Raw genomic sequence first — 23,577 nt, 5'->3', positions numbered from 1 at the left:
ACTGTGCGGAAGTCTGCTCCCCGCGAGAAGTCGTTTCACTGTAAATTTCCTTCTCTCAGACCTGGATGCCCACCGTCCGCTAAGTGCCCAGACTCAGAAGCTCAGCGTGTTCCCTCATAAGGAATCATGCCAACAAAATATCCCCATATTACAGAAAATCTACCTGTTCTCCCTGGGTCTTATTTCTTCACCCAACACTTCTCCATCGTACATGGTTCATCTAGAGCAGTGATTCTCAACCTTTTTCATATCAAGGACCCCTAATTCAGTCCACATTAGAGCCACAGACCCCCATTTGATGAGACTTGGTCTCTCAGACCCAAATCTGAGAATATTTTTTATTGTTAGATATGATTTTGTCCAGAATTCCATGACTATCTGTACTGTAGGTAGAGAGACAACAGTCACACTATGATCATAACAGTCATACTTCTACATTCTCTAATTGTGTTAACTTCTTGTAAATGCTGAAGTTTAACAATTCATCCATTTGCTTGGGACCCCCTGGAACCTCCTCTAGGACCCCCCGGTGGTCCCCGGACCCCATGTTGAGAACCACTGATCTAAAGACCAAGGAATATTTCTTACGTCTATTGTCTGGACACTATGGCTTTGTCTCTTGTCCTCCTCACTGTTGGTTGCTTGGTAATCTTAGGGTGGTTTTTTATTTCAAAATTCCATACTTTTTCCAAACCTTATTTTCTTAACTGGATTTAAAGATTTTGACCAGTTTTCAGTGTGATGCATGCTGATAATGGCATGGCAAAACCATAAACTAGGACTCTGTAGCTGAAGATAATTCTTCACTAGCACTGCAGCTATATTCATTATCGATAATTTTAGTCTATAAAATGTCAAAAATGATGACAAATACCCATCACAAGTTATCAGAGCCCAAAGTGATTCTTAAAATTGCTACTTAGTCTGACCAGCAGCCAAAAAAAACACTTAAGTGTCCATTTTATAATGATATGAAACTGAGAAACACAAGCAAATCTTGGCATTTGTGAATCTGTAACCAGCAAATCTTTGGTATTTTTACTTTTATAAATGAAAAAATTATTGATTACCAAAATTATAAACGATTGATTTTCTGTCAATTGACGTATCGATTAATTGACTGATTGTTTCAGCACTATTCTTCACAACAACAAATATCATGTGAAATGGCAGTGGGTCTGCAGCTTGACTAATGTGCCCATCTGACTGCAGCAGCTGTATTTTCCCATACTTTTCCCAGGTTTTTATGACTAAATCCAAAAACATAGCAGGACCTGGGTGGGACCCCTGCTAAAATGTAACCTAAAAATAAATGCCTACGTCCTGCAGCATGTGGGGGGGGAGGGGGAGGGGGCGGGGGGGGGGGCTCGATTGTGCTGGCTGTGACGCAACACCCAGAGGCCAGTGATTTCCTGCCTTTGCCTGCCTGGTAAACGGCGGCTGTCATCTCCCGTCAGGCTGGCGGCGGCAGACGAGACGGCTTCCCTCTCCTTCCCCGGGCCAGAAGACGCACATCATCTCCAATCACAGCTGAATCCTGACGGGGGATACAGCCGTCTCACCAGAGAGGCCGACTACTATTGCTGCTGCTGCCACTGCCTCTTCAGCACAGCACACACACACACACACACACACACACACACACACACACACACACACACACACACACACAGCTTGATTTCATATTCCGAACCACACTGATGAGATGCACAGGCTGCTGGTGCTGGTGGGATGTTTGTACCGACTTGCTGAAAACATCCGATTGGCCGTCCGCCGAGAGCGAAATGGGCTTGAAATAAACATTAGATTGCTGTTGTTCCTCTTCTTCTCCTGGTGTGTATCAGCGACGCCTGTCTCCCTGCGCTGTCATCACCTGTCTGTCTGCCATCCAGTCCAATCCAGTCGCTCTCCTCCTGCTCCTCCTCCTCCTCCTCCTCCTCCTTCCCAGCCTCCTTAGAGAGGTTGTGTCCATCCGGCCATCTGTCCGTCAAGCTCTACTGTACCGCCCCAGGCATTGTAAACACCCCCCTCCCCTCACACACACACACACACACACACACACACACACACACACACACACTTCTCCTCCTCCTCTCCACAGAAGCCACACACTCAGGCCTCCCCAGCTGTCTCAGCAATAGGAGTGTAAATGAGCAGAATGAGTAAAGGGGTGAATGTGTCAATGAATTAACTAAAAAAAAAAAAAAAAGTAATAAGTTAGTACTTATTAAAGGGGCAATAAGTATGGATTTTACTGCCACAGAGCAAACGACGACCATAATATATATGTGGAGAGTTTGATAGGGTTGTTGATCAATACCAATGACTCAGCAATTACTCAGCCACCTGCTGAGATCGCTGCCTTTCAAAACTCACTTTCCGGCCCGGACTCTGACTCGGAACAAACACTCCCAAGCGTTTGCATTTCAAGATACTCCTCTTCCTCTTCCCCTGCCACCATTTTTAACCGCTCAACGATGAAGGACGGCGCTACGGGTGAACGATCGGCATCACAAGACGTTTCAGCTACAAAGGCTAAAAAGCCTCGTTCAAGCCAAAAAAAAACAAACAAATGAAAAAGCGGTTTTACTATTACAGGGTTTAGCATGGTGATTCATTGCCTCTTCACGAGGGATTTTGCTGGATCTCTGCTCTAATTAGCTTGCTTACTCATACTACTCACTCACAAGCTTATTATGAGTAATTATTACATTTCATCTGTCTCACTTCAACAGGGATGGTCTCTCTCCGGCTCCTGTGAGTGGAGAAATTGGTCTCTCTTCCTCTTCTACTGATGGATTTCTCCCTGTGTGATTGTTGAACGTCTCTCGGTGCAAAATGGCAGCTCTAGAAAGAAGAAGCCCTCGCTCTTTGATTCTGAGGGACTGACACCAAAAACCTGACGTTTACCGCTGATGTTTTAGATCGCTGAGACATTTTCTGCGATGAAACTGATGGGAATATCTCAACGTGACGTCACATTGTTTATTGTTTGGCCAGTTATCTGCTGGAATAAGATATTTTTTCCTTTAGGGAACGCCAGCGATCAAAGGAGTGGCTGAGTGTCTACCCACCAGGTTACCAAAGACACAACATAATAAAGCTGTAGGTCTACTTTCATGGGCCGAGTCGTGACGGCTGAGGAGGTGAAGTGCGGTGTTGCTGAAGCAGAGGAGGAGACTTTGCATTTTCTTTCAACCTTGAGCGACTCCTCTGTGGACAGAAGAGATCTGCCTTTAGATGAGACAGATTCTGCTCATCTAAAAGACTACAATTGACTCAGCAGAGCTGCTGTCAGTGCAGAGATCTGTCAAAGAGCTTCTCCCACGCCCCAAAATGCAGAGAGCTAGGATTGACTCCAGTAATTGCCGTTAGTGTTTTCGAGATAGAGAGAGTGGATGGTAAATATTTTTTAGGACAACAACTCGGAGTCTGGGGAGCGATGTTGGTTTTCTTCAGTGCGGCCTAACAGCTGTAAAATAACAACAAAACGGGGTGTGAAACTGAGTTCGGTCTTTGGAATGGAAGTGACTCTTCAGAGTGTAAAATGCTCTCCTGAAATCCAGCACTTCACACCTGAAATAGCTCTTTTCCCAGACGGTCTTGGGCCATAAAACCAGCAGAATGGGTTGACAAGAGGCGGGGAGCTGTGCTCACTGAGGTAGTTAAGGTCAGGCCAAACGTCATTGATTGAACTAAGTGCTCCGTTGAAAACAGTGTGCCTCAATCAATGGCGTCTCTAATGGTACGGGGCAGCGCTCCCTGAAGACCGGGGCTATAGACGAATGTGACAAAGTCATCCGGAGGTGGCGGAGTCACGTTCCTCCTGCCGGCAGACCGGCCGCTCTCAGGCTCAGTCTCTCCCCCGATACCCAAGTAAATGAAAATGCCATTACTCAGACACGCTATCGGTGCGGCAGCGGGGTAAAACGGGGTGAAAGAAGGAAAAGAGTTTAACTAGGGATGCACTGCTGCTGCTCTTTCACTGCCAATAGCATTTCCAAAACGGATATACAGTATATAATCTTTGGGAAAGAAACCCCTCAAGTTCCCACATTTTAAGCTTCAGCAGATACAAGAACCAACCACATCCATTACTTTTACCGAATAGGGACAAAAATAATTAGTCTGGGCTCACTGGATCAAAGTGATTGAAATATAATCCATTTTCCTCCAATAGAAAGATGTAACGTGCTTCTGTGACCAAAAATGGCAGGAGAATCAAATAAGTTCAGTTTGATTCCAGACACGTTACAAATGACTCATTTTTTCAATTTGAGAGATTGAATGTCCTTTTGTGTTTGTTTGTGTAAAAGGAAGAAAATCAAGTTGCTTTGATTTGTAACATGTTCGACATTTCTCTTGGTATTGGATTTTTAATTCTCTTATGCAGGTCCTTTACTTTAGCCTTGCTTTAGCCCAGTATCTGCTGCCAGTATCCATACACACAAGTATAACCCAGTGATACTGCTGTGTGGGCTTCTGGATCTCTTTCTCCTGCAGCTCTTCTCCATCTGCCCCCCAAACTGGACCGACTGACTGCTGACTTTGTTTCAAAGAGGCCCCACTGTTTTCTTTTTTCTTTCTTTCTTGTTCTTTTTTCCTGAGAGAAACCAAAATTACGCCCTCCTTCACTTCCTCTAGTGCCCTGCCCTTCACTAACAATGTCCACAAACCAAGACACACACACACACACACACACACACTCGAGTACACAGATGAAAGCCTCGGCCCTAATGACAAGGTACCTTGTCCACTTAATACTTCAAAGATTGAGCTGGGGGGGGGGCCAAGACACCCCGTCCCACTCGTCACAAATCCACCACAATTAGCCGAGGCTTGAACCAAACCAGAACCAACCTGAATCCACACAGAGATCCATGTAACCAGCCTCCAAACAACAACAAAGAGGGAGGAAAACAGTTACTGTGGACATAGAGATGCAACACGCAAGCACACACACACCAACATATGTGTCATCACGTGTCCACATGTACACACACCAGTCATGTACATGTATTCTGTGTTTTGTCTGCATTTCTTTTACCTCTGGTTCTGATCTTAATGATATTTCTTCTACGTACTTCTCTGATTTTACTGTCTGTTTTGCCATTATTTCATCATTTCTATTAAGTTTCTTTTATATATTTAACTGTTCTTTTTGTTGTGAAGCATTTTGTAACCATGGTTTCAAACGATGTTACATAAATAAAGATTTACTTACGTACCTGCTTACATAAACACATTTACGCACACAAAAACAGACACAAGCACGGACAAACACAGGTGCACACTATACACACGTGCACATATGAACACACAAGTCATGCACATGTGTTCACATATGTCTGTAGACACACACACACACACAAGTCAGACACAGGCTGAGACACACACACACACACACACACAGACACAGAGGAATGACTGGTTCCCTCTAATCATATTGCTTCCCAGTGAGATCAGCCTCAAGTCCCACTGGCCACCAAATTAAAACTCTTCAACCCATCAATTTTTCACGTTTAATACACATTCTCTCATTCTTGTCCACAGAGGACAGAGGACGAGGTGAGTGAAACACCGACTCGGGGCAGATGACTCAGACTCACGTCACGCCGTAACAAAGAGAAAGAAAAAAAAAAGAGAGAGAGAGACGAGTCTACAATTAATTTGAAAGCGTATGATTCAGGCACCCACAAGTGATTCATTCCAATCTGGTAATGGCTGCGCTTCTCATTCTGACCTCGCCGTTTTATTCCCGTGACGACAGGAGGGTCAGCGGCCTTCTGGGAAATTTTCATAGGGTTTACGAGTTGTTTGACCCGAGCTACGGGTGTTTTCGGGAGACGGGGCGGCCTGGCTGGGGCGCAGCTTTGCATATATGTATGCACGTGATATGCAAAGAGATAAATGGCTAATAAAATTGGTGTCATATGGTGACTGATTGCTCTAAATGACACAAACACACCATTAAATCTATTTCATTTATCGGTTTGTACAATATATTCATATTTTCTAGTGCTATTCTTGTTTTTAACTGCTTTAATATATGCTTATTGCCTATTGTCTGTTGTTTGTGTCTGAATATTGCACTGGATGACACTTTACTGTTATTGTTTTGTTTTTGTCTGTCTGCCAATTGCACAGCACCAACTTACCAAGCTAAATTCCTCATGTGCGTGTGTGTGTGTGTGTGTGTACCTGGTGATAATAAATCTGAATCTGAATTTCTATTTTTGGCGTTTAGTTTAAATCCTTAGAGTGGATAAAGGGGTGAATGTCTTGCTTAAGGACACTTGGACAGGGAGTGAATATTGATGGACACACACACAGGCTGCTGCAGGATTCACACCTGCGACCTTTGAGTTACGGGATGTTCTCTAACCATTAGACCACCTCCCCCCTCCCCCTCCCATCCCATCCATCCATCAAAACACACTTCACCTCCCAACCCTGTCCTCTCATCATTCCCCATCCTCCCACTCAGAGCCATAAAAACGCAGGTTTCCTCATCAGGACAGATGTATCTGCGCGGCACCGTTACCTCACATCCATCAACACCTCTGCACACGCTGCACCCGGAGCGGGGGGCGGGGGCGGAGAGCGTCCCACTCCTGTAATTAGGTAATTATAGGGAACGTATGATGGAGCCCGGTAGAATTTTATTTTTGCAACTGTTAATGTTCTTGTCACACTGGATGAGGGTGCGATCGCACCTGTAGTTGGTTTTCTTGAGTCTGAACCACAGTGGAAAAGTTCACTTTTTGTGCATTTTGGTATTTGGCTCTTTTAGCCTCACACTGACCAATTACAAGGGAACCAGGACTTGGAAACAAAAGTCACATGACTCACAAGTAGCTCGTTTATTGGACAGAGTTTTGGAAACCTGTCATCCTGCAGGTTAGAGATTTTGGTGGCGAGGAGTCGAAACAAATCAGATTCCAGTTCCTGTAACTTTAGCTCAGCATGATGGACTTGTCTGTCTCTTCTTCTCTGATGAAGAAACAGCTGAATATGAGCATCAGTCCAGACTTCATGTTGTTCTGCTAGGCTTTTCAGGCATGAGGAACTGCTGGCTCTCAGATGTCAACATCCATCTCCTTATACCCATAATCCCTTTGTGTTTTGGAGTCAATAGGCTCGTTTGAGATGAGCAAGTCCTGCGCCGTTTTGACCAGCGACTTGCTTGGTCCGCCGACCCGACTGCACGAGCCACGGGAATCTCACGGGACCGAGGCGGCTGCAGTTTTTGAAGCGAGCCGCTGGATGATGGGAAAACGCCTTGAGCTGAGTGCTCATTGGTTCATCACAGTTGTATCACACACTCACAGTGAAATGAAGAGACTTAAGCTTTTATATCTATTCCAAGATGTCACTCCATGAGCCGTCTGTATACCATTTTATTATAACGCTATGTAATATTTTCCGTAAATGCTACCTGTAATGCCTACATTAAAATAAAAATAAGTAAGGTGAAGGTCTGGGTCGTTAGAGCAGTGTGTGTGGGTGGCAGTAACGCACCTTTTAAGTTGTTGTCAACCGCCGTTAAACAAAACTGAAGAAGAAGAAGAGCAGTGAGTGTGCAGTCGGGAATGTTCGGCTTGTTTCCTCGCCTGACTGCACTCGGCTACTCTCGTCTATTTTCCAGGCCTGCAGGTAGTCAACTCAAATGAACCTATAATCTGTAGTTGGTTGGATTACTTTGCAGTCTTTTGGCACAATCCACGTGTCAAGTGTCTCAAGGGTTAAAAGTTCTGCTGCCCCTCATCTACATCTACATCTCCCCTTCATGTCCCGAAGTGGATTCAAAGGGTGAAATCAATACAGGATCATAACTTTCACCTGGATTCAACAGCTCAGTCGATTTCATGGAGCCAACATATGGAGTTGGTCCTGATATTTTATTATTGCAACGTTTAATGTGAAATGCAGCCGCTCGGGACAGGATAAAAGTTTCGGGGTAATCATAACAATAAAAACCGAGAGAGCGTTCTTTAAACTGGTTATGGGCATGGCGGTGATGCAACAGATACCAGACACAGTCAAGGACGATCAGCATCACCGGAGTATCCATAATCACACTAAACATCGTCCTCAAGCCTTTTATGGCTTCTATAAAACTGTTACCAGCTCCTGTACTGCCTGAGAAGTTCTCTTCAACCAACCAGATTCTTCAGATCGCTTGGCCGGAGCGCCCTTTTGTATAATCAACATTTAAATCGTGCGCTTTTACCTCTCATTTGGCTGCAGTATACCGGTGGCACATCAAAAGCAAAAAACAATAAGTGAAAGTTATTCGGAACATTATAGAAGAAAAATCTGAAAATAATGAGTGGAGACGGGCAGAAGGGAAATTCAGGCAAATCCATTTTCTGCTAACAAATGAGATTATTATGCCCCAAAAATCAGCCATTTGTGATAAAACCTCAGTCTAGGTAATCAAATTTCTGGTAATACAGAATCAAATGGGATTGTTATGCCTACAAATCAGGCATCTATGATAAAGACAAGAGAAAAAAAACAGAGTGACAAATCAGGCCTCGCTCACCGTTCTCCTTCCCCTCTCCCATGCAGTCGCTGAGGGACTCGGACAGGCCGAGGCTGGCCGCCGTGGGCATCGGGCCGAGGATGGACTCCAGCGTCGGGCCTTTACGCCGCAGGACGCCCTCCTCATCCTCCTCCTCCTCCTCCTCGTCCTCCTCATCTGGTCTCTTCTGCTCCAGTTTCCTCAGCGCCTCCAGAGTGAGCTCCTGGAGGTCTTTGCCAAAGTGCTTGGCGACGGCTCTCAGCTCCTCGTCTTCGTCCTCCTCGCCGTCGGCCAGGTCGGACAGAACGGAGGAGGCGTCGTCATCGTCGTTATTCTGGGAGTCTGGGAGAGGGACAGGGGGAGTCTGATGTATTGGTATACTGGAAATATTGACATACACTACCAGCCAAAAGTTTGGACACGGCACCTTTTCCTTTATTGTTTCTATTCGCCAGGGCTTTTTAAGAAATCTAGGGCAAAACTCATCTGCACTGTTTTATTTATTTATTTATTTATATTTTTTTTTATTTTCTTTTAAATGTGATTTTAATGCACTTTTCACTTCTCTAATCCTCCTGCACTGTCTTTTCTTTTATCTTTCTATTTCACTTGATTTGAACTGCACTAGTTTACTTTTTAAGTCTTTTATCTTGTGGATGTCTTGTCTGTACTTTTGCTCTTTTTTTAATTGTAAAGCTTACCTTTACTGTATTTTTTATTACTCTGTAAAGCACTTTGAATTGCCTCAGTGTATGAAATGTGCTATTTCCACATTTTAGAATAACAGTAAAGACATCAAAACTATGAAATAACACAAATGGAATTATGCAGCGACCAAAAAAGTGTTAAACAAATCAAAACTATCTTATATTTTAGATTCTTTTAAAGTAGCCGCCCTTTGCCTTGATGGAAAGGCAAAGGCTTTGGAAAGAAATTCATACATAGGATCAACTTCACTATTTATATTTGTCTAAGAAACACATTTGAAGCATTTAAGCAGAAGCCTTTAGATCAAAATGGCTTTAAGAGAATGAAGAACATAGTACATTCAATCAGGTGGGTCCAAAGTTTTGACTGGTAGTGTATTTCATTACATTTACAACGACCACTGTAGCTGAAAACAGTCAAATAAATTGCCACAAATGCAGTACAACTATTTTGTTATCCAAGTCTGTGGCACTGAGAATCGTGATTATTAATCATAATCAAGCAAAAATAATCAGGATAATAATTTTAGCCATAATTGCGCAGTCCTGGTTTCTACTTAAAATACATCCTTTCATCAGTCATGATTAAACGTTCTCACGCAGAGTTTAGCCCACAAGTCGGAGAAGCAACTTGATTATTATTATCACTTTCAGGAGAAGCGAGATGCCGCTGGAGCTGAGAGAGTTGAGGCAGCTGGCAGAGCAACAAGCCCGACAGTGACAGCCTGGACCCCCGCCCCGCGGTGTGCAGGCAGGGGATACGGTGTGTGTGTGTGTGTGTGTGTGTGTGTGTGAGACAGAGAGAGACAGAGAGAGACAAAGGTAGAAAGAGATAAAAAGAAAAGAGTGACAGAGTGTGTTCTCATGTATGTGAGTGAGATAAAAGGGTGAGAGACAAAGAGACAGAGTGGGCCTGTGGTGTGCCTGTGTGTGTGTGTGTGTGTGTGTGTGTGTGTGTGTTGGAGGGCTCTGTGGAGATGAAGGGAGAGAGGGAACACAACACAGGGGCTCAGAGTTTTCACCATGTCTGATCTACTTCAGTGAACAGTACTGCATCATAACATTAAACATTAACAAGTCAATGTTTCTGCTACATTATCACTACTGGGCCGACCCAGGTAAAGGCTGTGCACTCATTTCAGGTGCTGTGATGCAGCAAGCCAGTGTTCAAACCCGGTCTTCTGGTGTTTCTCGATGATATAGTTTTACAAGACTACTACTTACTAGTAGAGCTGGGCGATATGGACAAAATCAAATATCACGATATTTTTGACCAAATACCTCGATATCGATATTGCGACAATATTGTAGGAACGACTATTGGTGCTTTCACAAAATATTTACACAATGAGATTTTCGATAAATAATCATCAGTAATGTGGATATAATGACTAAGTGGGTAAAGGCAAATAATAGAACAGCTAGAACAGTCTGGTAAGTTCAGAAAATGACATCACTTTACTGTAATGCAGCCTTTAAAACCTGGAAAAGACACTTATGCCATATCACAATATCCAAAATCTAAGACAATATCTAGTCTCATATCACGATATCGATATAATATCGATATATTGCCCAGCCCTACTTACTAGACTTAATGCAATGTAGAATTGCCTGTGTGCAAATAATGACTAAACATATAACAGCCAGGCTAGAAGCAGAGAGCAGCTGAGTCAGCTTGTTGTGGTGTGGCTGTAGGTCCATTCAGTAACGTTCTGAGTAAAAGTGAATAGTGTGATAAGGTGGATTTGTTTCCAAATGTAGGTTACTGTGACACAGTAAACTGTCTTGTCTTTAGCTCTAGTCTCTACTCCAAAACATGACGAGTTGTAGCTTGAGAAGAGTCAGCTCAGTTAACCTGAACCAACTGTTAGCTAGCTAACTAGCCAGCAAACACACTGATGTTAATGTCAACATGCTAACGCTAGCTGCTACTAGCTACGTTAGCTAGTGTGCTAATCAGATGTGTTAAGAAGAAGACAGTGATGTTAGCTAGCTAACAAGCTGACAGCAGTTTCCAGTCAAAAACAGCACAAAAATAAACAGTCAAAATCAGACCGGAGTTTAATAGTGAGCTAAAGTTGCAGTAATTAGTCAGTGCTAGTCTCATTAGCTCAGTAGTTCTCAACGTGGGGTCCGGGGACCACCAGGGATCCTTGAGGGGGTTCCAGGGGGTCCCCAGCAAATTGACGAATTGTTAAACTTCACCATTATTTCATTTACAATAAGTTAACACCATTAAAGAATGTAGAAGAATGATTATTTTGATCATAGTTTCTCTGTTATCTCTCTACCTACAATACAGATAGTCATGGAATTCTGGACAAAATCATATCCAACAATAAAAATATTCTCAGATTTGGGTTCAAGAGACAAAATCTCATTAAATGGTGGTCCGTGGCTCTAATGTGGACTAAATTAGGGGTCCTTGATATGAAAAAGGTTGAGAATGACTGCATTAGCTTATACTGGAGTCAGAGACTTTAGTGCCTGAAAAAGATGAGATACTGAGCTCAGTGAACGAAATGTCAATAACAACACTTCAACAGGACAGACGGCTGTTTATCGACACACACTGACTTGCTGTGGGGATCAAACCTGTGACCTCTGGTTTACAGGACGGTCTGTCACACCACTAACCCCCCCCCCCCCCCCCCCAATATCCCCACTTCTCTTTGTGTCTTACCCTCCTTGGTGTAGGCGGCGTAAACTCCTCTCAGCTTGGGCCTGCAGGTCTCCAGCTCTGTGTCGATTTCATCCTGGTAGCTTTGAATTTCATCTGTTGGAGATAAAGAAGAGTTACGGCTTTGACTAACCATCCAGGGATAATATCCATTTTCAGGGGGGATTTTTTTCCCAGCATTTCAAGTTTAGATTTACATTTTACACTTAATGCATTCAGCTGGTACTCTTATCCAGACTGAATCCTGGATCAAACAACGTTACATGCAACGAAAAGTAAGAAATGCAACAGTCAGAGTTGCTACAAAGCAAACCGCTGGATGTGACAAATATCCTCATGTCCCTAAAATGATCATGCATGACAGAGAAGTGCAAGATGAGATTACAATTTTCCTGCTTTTTGTGTTCCTGGCAACATTGCTGAGGATTCTTCTGAACTTTTGGTAACCCTTTAAAATTACAGCTCCCTCATTTCCATAATTACAGTATAATACATCAGTAACAAAACATAATATATGCTTAATTACATGTTGTTGTGCAGAAACTCTTATGTGAGAAGGAGCGACGTGGGGAGCCGCTTTTCTCTCTCTTTGCTACAGTGTTTTATTTTTTCTTTGAGGCTTAACCAGATCCAACAATCTGTCTGGTTAGCGTTTAGTCAAGGCCGGCCATATGACAGACCTGTTGGTGACAACAAGTGTGACCAAACTTTTTCTTTGTCTGCATCGTGAATGTGAGTCCAACTACTCTGAAAGGCTGATGGGATTTCATTTTGCAAATAAGAAAAAGAAATGAAAGCAGTCTGAAAATCGAGACGCCTTTGATGCGATGGCAAACCGACAAGGATATCGCATTCATACCTTGAACGTCATCCATCTTTTTCGCCAACTCAATCCGCAGCTAGAGGGAGGAAAATAAAGGACAGAAATTGAATGAAAGAATAAAGCTATTCCTACTCCAGCGGTGACTACAGGGAGAATGTATTACCAAGTTAAATGTCTGACAATAAAGACCGGTGCACCTCCAAGCCTGTGGGTGGCTGGCAGCCGCGGCTTTAGAATTACTTTTGTTCTACAAGTACATAACAACAGTACTCTCACACACACACACACAGACACACACACACACACACACAGAGCAGGCCTGTGTGAGTGTCAGATAATTTTCTTTCTACTATAAGCCAATGGATAAATATGATTTTAATCCTTTTCCTCGGTGTGGAAACCTTGTAGCCCCAATTTTGACCCCCCAACTTTTGTTTTCCCCCCCCCAAGCCACCAAGAGAAATCAGTCAGCTGATGACTGAGCAGAAGCTACTTAATAAAAAAGGAAGTAAAAGTTATTAATGTGAGAATTAAACTTTAACGATGACTCTTCACAACTTAGCTGTAAATTCTCACACGATGACTATGTGACTCTGATGTCAACATCACAGGAAAAATTCCTCCTTTTTTGGGATGCATGGTATTGGAAATATATACAGTATTTATCTGCCAAAAGCTAGGACATTTTGGTCACAATTCACAATTCTGTCTGACATGGATTATGGCTAATATCTGCATCATTTACAAGATGTTTTGAAAACTTTTTAGCCAGTTGCTAAACTTTTAAAACCACAAATACGCCATGGGACTCTTAAGTATCTGTATTTGTTTTGCTATAACAGCTGACTGTACACTGTCTCCCATTTGTTGACGATGTTTCATGAACCTGGGGCCAAAGACAAACCACTGAACATGAAAATTAAAATGGCCGGACACAGAAAAATCTGTTTTTCCTCAATTCCCCCAGAAGCTTAATTTTCTGAAGACAAAAAAAGATGATATGTGGCTTAAAGCTGCCTGGCTACAGTCTCTCTTTTCAGCCTTTTAGGCACGACACAAAACACAAAGCTGTGCCGGCCTGCTGAGGGCGTGGATGGACAGAACGGTGAACTTTGACACCAAATGTTGATTTTCAGTTCTTCTTTTCAGGGTAATTTCCTTGTTTAATTATTGGAAGAAGCCCAGAGGCTGCATATAATCATTAAGATTATATAAGATGAAATTTTAATAATACCCACAGGGGGAAATTGGGTAATTTCACAGTCAAACGGCATTAAGACGTTAAGCATTATCACAAACATTTAAAACATGATGGTGGAACTGTGTATTGGAAATGTATTTTTTTTTTTCAGATTTCACACACGTTGAGAATCACTGTCTTTAAAGTCAGGTGTCATCACAGGACCTCCGATCCGTACCTGATGGATTTTCTTCTTCTGCTGTCCGGCTTTAAAGGAGGGCGGGTCACACTCCTGGTCCAGATCCGTCGTCATGAACTCCTCGATGGTCAGCTGACTGGTGGGCGTCTCCTCAAACTCCACCAATCTGACCCGGGAGAACGCAGGGCGAGAACGGAGATAAAAATAACCAAAATAAAAGTAATAAATGAAGATAAAACAGATAAAAATGTGTCATTGCAACTGATGATTTAGGACAGCAGCATTTTGTAACTTTGAGAACAAATGTGTCACACAGTTATGCAGTTAACTTCTTTTACTTTTTGCCATAAAACTACCCCCTAAAAAAACGTCACACCATTCAGAACGAGATAGCGTTTTCTCTGAGGAACTTCCAAGTCAAAAGTCTGATTTATTTTCCACCCACCTTTTTCTAAGCGTAGACTCACACACCTTCACAACGTTGACGATTTCTTTGATGGTGCGGCGAAACTCGTGCATACGAGCGGCGACCAGCAGAGCTGAAAACATTAAAAAGCACGTCAGGATAAGATATAACTAACAGGGACAAATCCTCTGCTAGGAGCTGAGCCATTTACAACACTGCTGCTGCTCCTGGCCTCCCAAAATATTGTTTACCCCCCCCTATCTGATACCACCCCCCAAAAAAACCTTACATAATAATACACAAACACAGAGAAATAGAGCTAAATACAAGAAAAAAGTGACATTTTAGAAGATGTTATTATCTGAGATGTTTAAATACTCTGCAATGAACATTGAGTAGTTAATTTTTTTCCAAAATTGATATACAGTATATAATGTTTTTGGACACAGACACAGATACATATACATACAAACACATGCACATATATATCATGATATCAAGAAACAAGACGTGACAAAACACAAATTTTGCACAGATTTCTTAATTTTGTATATATTTTTTAAGATTGTTTTTGAGCGTGTCTCCTTTACTTGCAGGTAGGGATGTAACAGTATACCGTTCTAAAGTATACCGCGGTATGAAGCGACCACGGTTCTGAACCGTAAGCCTTTCCCTGTAACACCGTGCCCACAGTATAAATTTATGTTGTGCAAGGTGCATAATGCACAGCGCCGCACGCCACGACAATGGAGGGTTTCCTATCCACAGCTCCGCTCTGACAGCCAGGGGAAAAAATGAAACATCACACTTCAAGTTGCTAGCAATATTGCAACAGTGGACTTTGTAATTTAATAGATTACAAGATTGTTGTGTGTATTTTCTGTCTTTAATGCAAAATAAACTATCCGATGTTGCACTGCAGGGCGCCAGAACATTAACGTTATCTCACTAAGGAGGAGCCTTAATGCATGGGAGTTTCAGTTAAATACACACAGACACACACACACACACACACACACGCACAGGCCGGCACACACATTTCAGTTCAATAAAGCAATATTTTTCTTGAAAGCAAAATACTTGTTTGTTTTTTCGATGGGCCATAATACGTTTAATTAAAAAGGGGAAAAAAATGAATACCGTGAAATACCGTATACCGTGGTATTTTGGTAGATACCGTATCGTACTGTGAAATTTCATACCCTTACATCCCTACTTGCAGGTACACCTTCCAGAAGAGATGAGGGGAGGGGGAGGGGGAGGGGGGGGGGGGGCACCTGAGCCCGCTGTCCGCCCCCACACACAAAAACACATTTTTAAAAGGGAGTAACAACAACACTAATATTATGCAATAAGTTGCAGTGCGAGCCTTGAAGGGGAACAGTTATATAACCGTCATTAGACTTGCCTCGCACTACAGTCTGTTAAAAGATAGATGCATGCTACTACTTCTACATGCACACTTCCAACAGCCTTCAGCACTGAAGTGGCTCCTTTTAGCTCCGCCGTGAACATCTCACTGCTGTCGCCCAGAAACCACGTAACTGCAAAGCAAGTTTTTTGCTTCCTGAACTAAGAGTTTACACTGTTATTTGTGCTTTGACGGAGTTTCATAACCTCTGTTGCCTTTGAATCCTGTTAAAAAAATCCAAAGTATAATCTCAAAAACAAAAAGGGTGTCAAAGAGGAAATGAGGATTTCTTCTGTGCTAAAAAGAGAAAAAGTTTTATGCAGATACATGGTTTTTGGTCCGTCAACAGCAATATTTGCATCATATTGGGGAACAAACTTTTCCTTCTTCCATCTAAGTGTATCCTTTTCAAAGATTTATGATAAGCAATTAATTATTCAGGCAATGCAGCAGAGGAACAGAGAAAAAAACGAAAAAATAAACCGTTGAGCGTAAACGTACACATGGGGGGAGGGGAGGGAGGGGAGGGGGGGGGGCTGAGTCGATTTCGGGACGGTAACGCGTCTGAGCGGGACGTATTCAGGTTGACAGACGCAAATAGGACAGAGGAGCTTGGAAGATAAGTTGCTTCATATATTCCACATCACACCAGTGAATATGGATGATGGACAGGAGGGGAAATAAACACCAGTCACCAGCCGGATTCTGGTAAAATTGTCTCACCCACCGGTCTCTCTGGCAGGTAACAGTTAATCAGGTAATCAGTTAAAAGCCCCGATCTGTTCTAACAGTCAAAGTGGCAGGTGAATTTCGGGTTGTACCGTCTACTGCAGTGGTTCTCAACCTGGGGATCGGAAACCCCCAGTGGGTCGCAAGATAATTTTGGGGGGGGTCACGGGGTGATTTATGGAATAGGAAAAAAAACATATTTCTACTACACAAATGTTTTATCATGTCTAATTTTTCCTTAATTTTTTACTTTTTTTCTTGTAAAATACTGAATTGTTTTTAGCCTCTGTGCCTCTGGTAATGAATCAAATGAAACAACCTGAAAAAGGGAAAATCATTTGTTGGTTTAAACTCTATATGCTTGTGACCGGGATTGCGAGTAGACATCGCTTCGTTTTAAGGGGAAGAACCACTGATCTGCTGTACCTGCCGGAGGACAAAAACCTCCTGTCTCCTGCCCTTACGGTTCCTAATGCGTCTGGATCACAGTGTTACTGACCATCTTTAGCCTCAGTTTAATGTGTGTGCGATACATTATTGATCTCCTCGCCTGCCTCCTCCAGCAGGGTCAGAGGTCAGGTCAACACTGCAGCAGGGTGGACACTCGGCGTCACGGGGCATGAACCCTGAGGGACGATCTCTCTCTCTCTCTCTCTCTCTCTAACCACAAGGTCCTGCCGCCCAAATTAAACCGTCCAACCTGAAAGACGCTTACTACTAGGGCTGGGCGATAATTCAATATTATCGTTTATCGTCTTTCAGTGGAATCATATCGTGATGATATGAAGATATTTTAATATCGTGACACACATTTCTGCTGTCTAAGTTGATGATGACAAGCAAATTTTACTTAAAAGGTATGGTAGGAATATTATTTGAATATTTCTGTTTTGTTTGACACCACACCTAACATCACCATTCGGTTCAATGAGATGAACATTCATTTGATTATTTAACGTGATTTTGCATACATGAACCATATCGTGATATATATTGATATCGAGAAAAATCCTTATGATTATCATGATATTGATTTCAACCATATCGCCCAGCCCTACTTACTACACTTATGATGGTGGTTCCAAATGGCAGTGAGAGGTAACCGATTGAAAAATTAGAACTGCAACACCCAGAAATCCTGTGCGGTGAGGTCAGTAAACGTCTCACAGCTCACTCATGTTCACCAACCTGGCCGGTCTGTGATGCTTTATACCAAAGAAAACCAAAGAGACGAGAGAGGAGAAGATCTAACGCTGGAGAGTCCAGCTTTCTCTGCTGCTGTTTAGGAGACAGATTGGATTTCATTAAGTTTTGATTCGTCACTTATGTGTGGAGAAGTGACCAAACCTGACACCAGAATTTAATTTGGGCAAATAAACAGTCTCAATAATGGGACGCTCTTCTCTGCTGCAGCCCCACTTTGTGATCAAGGCTGATGAGACAGAGGTGTATCTTTAAAATCTTGCCTCGTGCAGCTTTAAAAAATGTATGCATGCCCTTCTTCAACAATACAGTTAGACACATTCGTACCTGGCGGCTGCTGGTAGAGCGCGGTATTAACGTTGCCAGGGTTACCGGATCGATTTCCACTGGGTTCGTCCGTGCTAAAAATGTACGTGCTCACGGCACTGGAAGATACTCGGGGATAAAAGTGTCCAAAACAGCATGTTAGGTTGTGTTGCTAATACTGATGCTGATTGTTTTTCACATTTTTTGGGGTTTTTTTGCCTTTTGTATTGGCTTTATTTATAAAAACTGTAAATGGAGTGTATAATACTTTATTATGTTCTGTTCTTTTATGTAACTGTATACGTTTTATTTATGCATAAGCTTATATGACTATACCTGCATTTGTTTATATCAGTTAGATTTTCTTTTTTCTTCATAACTGGGCTGTGAACTCCATTCTGTCAATTAATATACTTTGTTTTTTACATTTGTTATGTTTACAGTATTTTTCTTCTCTTTTCTGATGTCTCTACATGTTTGTCTTTTTTTTTCCTGTCATTTCTGTGTGTTTTGTGTTGTATTGTTATTTTTGTTAAGTAAATAAAAAAATAAAAAAATAAATACTGATGGTGACTGAGCAGCGGGGGTTGAAGTGTGTTGATTAGGGGAAGCTTGATGGAAGATGTGAAGAGAGCAGAGAGCGTTCATCACTTTCCTAACTAGGGGCCAGACAATGACTGGTATTACTGTGCATCGCGGTAAACAACAACAACAACAACAACAGTTATGACACCGCCACTATTGATTATTACCGTTTTATTTTCCCAAAAAGGAGAAGCCCTAAATTGTTAAATAAATTGGTCTATTCATGTTGCTGACTGAGCTAAAGTGGATGCAGGCCAGTAGTAGTAGCACTTTATTTGAGACTCATTTGACTTTATTTATTTAGATGCCATTATTTGGATTTTTATTTGTGTTGTTTATAACGATCCTTACAGTTTCTATAAGCTAAACAAGCATTTTATCATTTTGTTTTTTAAGAAAAAAGTCAAATGTCTTGTAATTGATATAATAAATTAGTTTTTAAGTAACCAAAGCATATTACAGTAATATTTTTAAAGTTTCCATCATTTTATTCCTTATTGAGATTATATATCTCGAGAAATTTTCATATCGGCACACTTTCCTAACCCAGATTTCCCCCAGGCAGGACAGGGATTGGAACCAGCAACCCTCTGATGCCCAGCCTGCCTCTCTAACCTTCAGGCTCGCCCCGTCATAAAGAATCCTCCACAGCGCGGAGATCGGATGTTTTATTTACCGCCGCCTCGTCTCGTCTCTACCTGCTCCACAGAGTCCTGACGGCCTTCGTCCCGTGTGCATCCAGTCCCTCTTCATCCTCTGCACCAGCCTCAGCGCCGTCATGGAAACCTCGTGGTTCTTCTCCCCGAACTCCAGCAGCTGAGCGAAACGGGGAATATACAGGCAAGGGTCTGGTGGAGAGGGGAGAACTTTTGATTAATTACAGGAAGGTTTACTAAAATGCATGTGTTCTTTTTCAGGATGTGTGAACGCCATTTGAACTCAGGTCGCACCAAGCAACAGCACAGAGACTCCTTCAAAATTAGAGTCTCTGTCCTCTAACAAGAGAGAACTGCAGTGCGGTTTGTTAGGAGTGAGAACATAATCCAGCCAACTACAGAAAATGACCCCAAACCGCAAGGGATTATGGGTATAAAGAGACAGATGTTGACACCTGATAGCCAGCAAGTTCCTCATGCTACAAACCGCAGTCTGGACTGATGCTCATATTCAGCTGTTTCTTCATGTGTTCTTAACTGGTATGAACACCACAGAAGAAGAGTGCAGACAAGTCCATCATGCAGAGCTAAAGTTAAAGGCACTGGAATCTAGAGCTGCAACGATTAATCCATTAATCCATTAGTTGTCAACTATTAAATTAATCGCCAACTATTTTGATAATCGATTAATCGGTTTGAATCATTTTTTAAGAAAAATAAGTCAAAATTCTCTGATTCCAGCTTCTTAAATGTGAATATTTTCTGGTTTCTTTACTCCTCTATGACAGTAAACTGAATATCTTTGGGTTGTGGACAAAACAAAACATTTGAGGACGTCATCTTGGGCTTTGGGAATCGACAGATTAATCGACAATGAAAATAATCGTTAGTTGCAGCCCTACTGGAATCAGATTTGTTTTGTCTCTAACCTGCAGGATGACAGGTCACCAAAACTCTGTCCAATAAACAAGCTGCTTGTAAGTCATGTGACTTTTGTTTACATGCCCTGGTTTGCTTCTAACTGGTCAGTGTGAACTTTAACACACCAAATTCAAAAGTGCAACAAAGTCAACATTTCCACTGTGGTTCAGACCAAAGAAAACAATCTGTAGGTGTGACCGCACCCTTGACCAACATCCTGGTTCAAGTCCATACAGCTACACTCATTCACACCTGGGAGCCTCCCAGTACAACCAGTCTCCAGTCTCCTGCTAATGGGCTCCAGTGGAGAACTTGGGGTTCAGTATTTTGCAGCCGGGCGGACCGTTTCTCCCTCACTGCCCCTGTCCAGGTTTTCTCAGCTGGTTAAAGGATTTGAACGGGCGTCCTTCCAGTCACAAGCCCACTCCTCTAACCTTTATGCTTCTCAAATGTCTTCTGAGAAGCTTCTCCACTATAACATATCATAAACTTTATGGAAAAATACTTTCATTCTGCTGAGTAGAAAAAAATATCAGCACCACCTGCTTTTGCCATGAAATGGACTGGCAGCCGGCCAGTTTGACTTCTCTGTACTAAAAACTATTTCGCCAGCTTAATTTACTGGAGAAATTAAAAAATCCTCTTTCCACTGTAGCCAGGAGACAAAAAGTGAAGTTTCATGCCCCGGCTATAACAGTGGAGTCAAATATCTTTGAAGTTAGCGAGTGCATTTAGAGAGCGGCCCATTGGAAAGCGGGTAGAGCCAGCTGGTAATCAGATACAGGCAGATCCCTTCCCCCTGCACACCATGTAATGATACGTCTGCAGAGCGGGACATCGCCGCTCCAACTTTTACTGGAGAGTCTATAAAAGCCGGCCAGGCAAGATCTCCCACGAAAAATAGATTCTTTAAGGAAAAATCCACCTTCAGATCCTCTTACACTGTTATATATCATCAATCTGTGACCTTCAATGCATTCCAGGAGTTATTTTTTATAAGTATTTTTATTTATAAGTGTTGTAATTTACTTTTTTGGTGAACCCACTTTCCGTCAACCTGCTTCATCTACTTCTACCGCTGTTAGTCATTTCCTACGTTTCCCAGAATGCCTTTCAACCAGTGGTGGAAGAAGTACTGAGATCTTTTACTTCAGTAAAAGTAGCAATACAACAATGTAAAGATACTCCATTACAAGTAAAAGTCCTGCATTCAAAATCTTACTTAAGTAAAAGTACATAAGTATTGGCAGCAAAATGTACTTAGAGTATCAAAGTAAACGTACTCATTATGCAAACTGTCCCCATTTAGAGTTATATTTTTCATAAATTATTGGAATATTAATACTGATTTATTGACATACATGTACATGTAAGCAGCATTTTAAAGTTGTCAACGTGAAGCTAATCTTAACAATTTAGCTATACTTTTGGGTAGTCTAATCTATAACAATGCTATTTTATAGTTATTTTATAAAGATGATCAAATGTTTTAAATATAAAATATTGATCTGAAAAGTAACTAATAACTATAGCTGTGAAATAAATGTAATGGAGTAAAAAGTACAATATTTCCCTCTAAAATGTAGTGGAGTATAAGTACAAAGTAGCATAAAATGGAAATACTCAAGTAAAGTACAAGTACCTCAAAATTGTACTTCAGTACAGTACTTGAGTAAATGTACTTAGTTACTTTCCACCACTGCTTTCAACAACCCCCCAGAGAAAGGGGGGTTGTTGAAAGGCATGCGGCTTTCAATCACAGGTGGGAGTAGAGGCGTATAAATAGCTTGAAAGTGTTAAAACTTTTTTGTATTTATGTCCTTTTTGGCTCTGTACAGCACACTGTACTTCTTTCTGAGAAGGTCTGAGAAAAGTGTGCTGCTGTAAACCAAACCCATTACATAACCCAGACCGAGAGTTAGCCTTGAAGGAAAAGTGGTGTTCGATGTCATGATGAGTTCACGACAGACATCCAAGTCTGCTGAATCACATCAGATGCCCACTGCTTTCATTTCAGACACAGACGCGGCCAGTTTCAGTCACTTTCTATTCTATTCTATCTTTCTATTCTATGTTATATGAAACACAGGGATTAATAAAGTGTCTGCCTCTCTATATGAGATAAAATGAAACTTTAATGTTGCCTGTGGGAAAATTGGGTCAGCAAAAAAAGGATACAGATAAAAATATCTATCTATCTATCTATCTATCTATCTATCTATCTATCTATCTATCTATCAGTTTTGGATCACTGTAATTATTTGTCTCATTGTGAATGTTGTGAATGCCAATCTATAATTTGCAATGGTTATTTATTTCCAGCATTGTGAGTTAATAACATGAAACAAGAATTATGGCATTCATTTCAAAATGTATTCACAGCATTACTGTTGTAGAATTTATAACAGGGTGGTTTTTTGGACAATTTCGGGGTAAAACAGATTAATAATAAGCTTCGCAATATCCGGGAAAACTTTGTGAAACGCACATTTCTCGGAGCAATGCATTAATCTTCTCAAAGCTAGAGGATGAGCGTTGCTGTGAATTAGTGTTTACCGACTTTGTAGGCGGACTTAACATCTTTAAAACATAAATTCACAGCAGCCTACACACAGTAAGCGGCACCAAAGTGATTTAAGTTATGAGGATAGGGTCTTTTAAGGTGAAAAAAGCGTAAATATATTATTTTTGTTTATACTGATGGTATACTGAAGTGTATATCAGAGTAAGAAGTATCAAGTTATGTGAGGATATAGGGTCTTTTAAGTGGAAAAAGCATAAATCAATGCGAAACTATATTAGATTTGTGTTTACGTAGGTGGTTGTTTGCCTTGTAATGATCACTGGAGGGTCATAGTTTACCACCGTGTCACTGGAGGAAGAATATGGACACATTCATTAGAGAGAGAGAGAGAGAGAGAGAGAGAGAGAGAGAGAGAGAGAGAGAGAGAGAGAGAGAGAGAGAGAGAGAGAGAGAGAGAGAGAGAGAGAGAGAGAGAGAGAGAGAGAGAGAGAGAGAGAGAGAGAGAGAGAGAGAGAGAGAGAGAGAGAGAGAGAGAGCGCCCACCTCAACAGTTTATGACTCATTTTTATTTATGGAATAAATAAGCAGGTTTTGCATACGTTATATATATATACACATATATATATATATATATAACTATAGGGTCTTTGGTGGAAAAAAAAGGCATGAATTTATCGATTATTGTTTATTTTGGTGGATGTTTTGCCTTGTAATGAC

The 23,577-nt window shown here is 41.7% G+C and overlaps 1 protein-coding gene across 1 annotated transcript in view; it reads right to left on the bottom strand.

The window, feature by feature from the left end:
* Positions 1-19,587, bottom strand: part of LOC139657960 (transcription factor IIIB 90 kDa subunit-like) — a gene marked incomplete at its 3' end in the record, with an annotated part of 65,086 nt that extends 45,499 nt beyond the window's left edge. Inside the window, exons 1-6 of the mRNA XM_071535952.1 lie at positions 19,458-19,587; positions 14,565-14,658; positions 14,159-14,285; positions 12,777-12,816; positions 11,921-12,013; positions 8,549-8,869 (exon numbers count right to left, since the gene is read on the bottom strand). Of these exons, the coding sequence (XP_071392053.1) occupies positions 8,549-8,869; positions 11,921-12,013; positions 12,777-12,816; positions 14,159-14,285; positions 14,565-14,658; positions 19,458-19,539 (757 nt within the window). The remainder of the gene's footprint in view (positions 1-8,548; positions 8,870-11,920; positions 12,014-12,776; positions 12,817-14,158; positions 14,286-14,564; positions 14,659-19,457) is intronic.
* Positions 19,588-23,577: the final 3,990 nt, after the last annotated feature.

Source organism: Centroberyx affinis, unplaced genomic scaffold (assembly GCF_046629955.1).
Source record: "Centroberyx affinis isolate AG114_WGS23_722 - 3 ecotype Tasmania unplaced genomic scaffold, CSIRO-AGI_Caff_v1 ptg002800l_1, whole genome shotgun sequence".
Classification (NCBI taxonomy): Eukaryota; Metazoa; Chordata; class Actinopteri; order Beryciformes; family Berycidae; genus Centroberyx; species Centroberyx affinis.
Note: the sequence above shows the minus strand (reverse complement) of the source record. Positions and strands in the feature narration are given on the sequence as shown.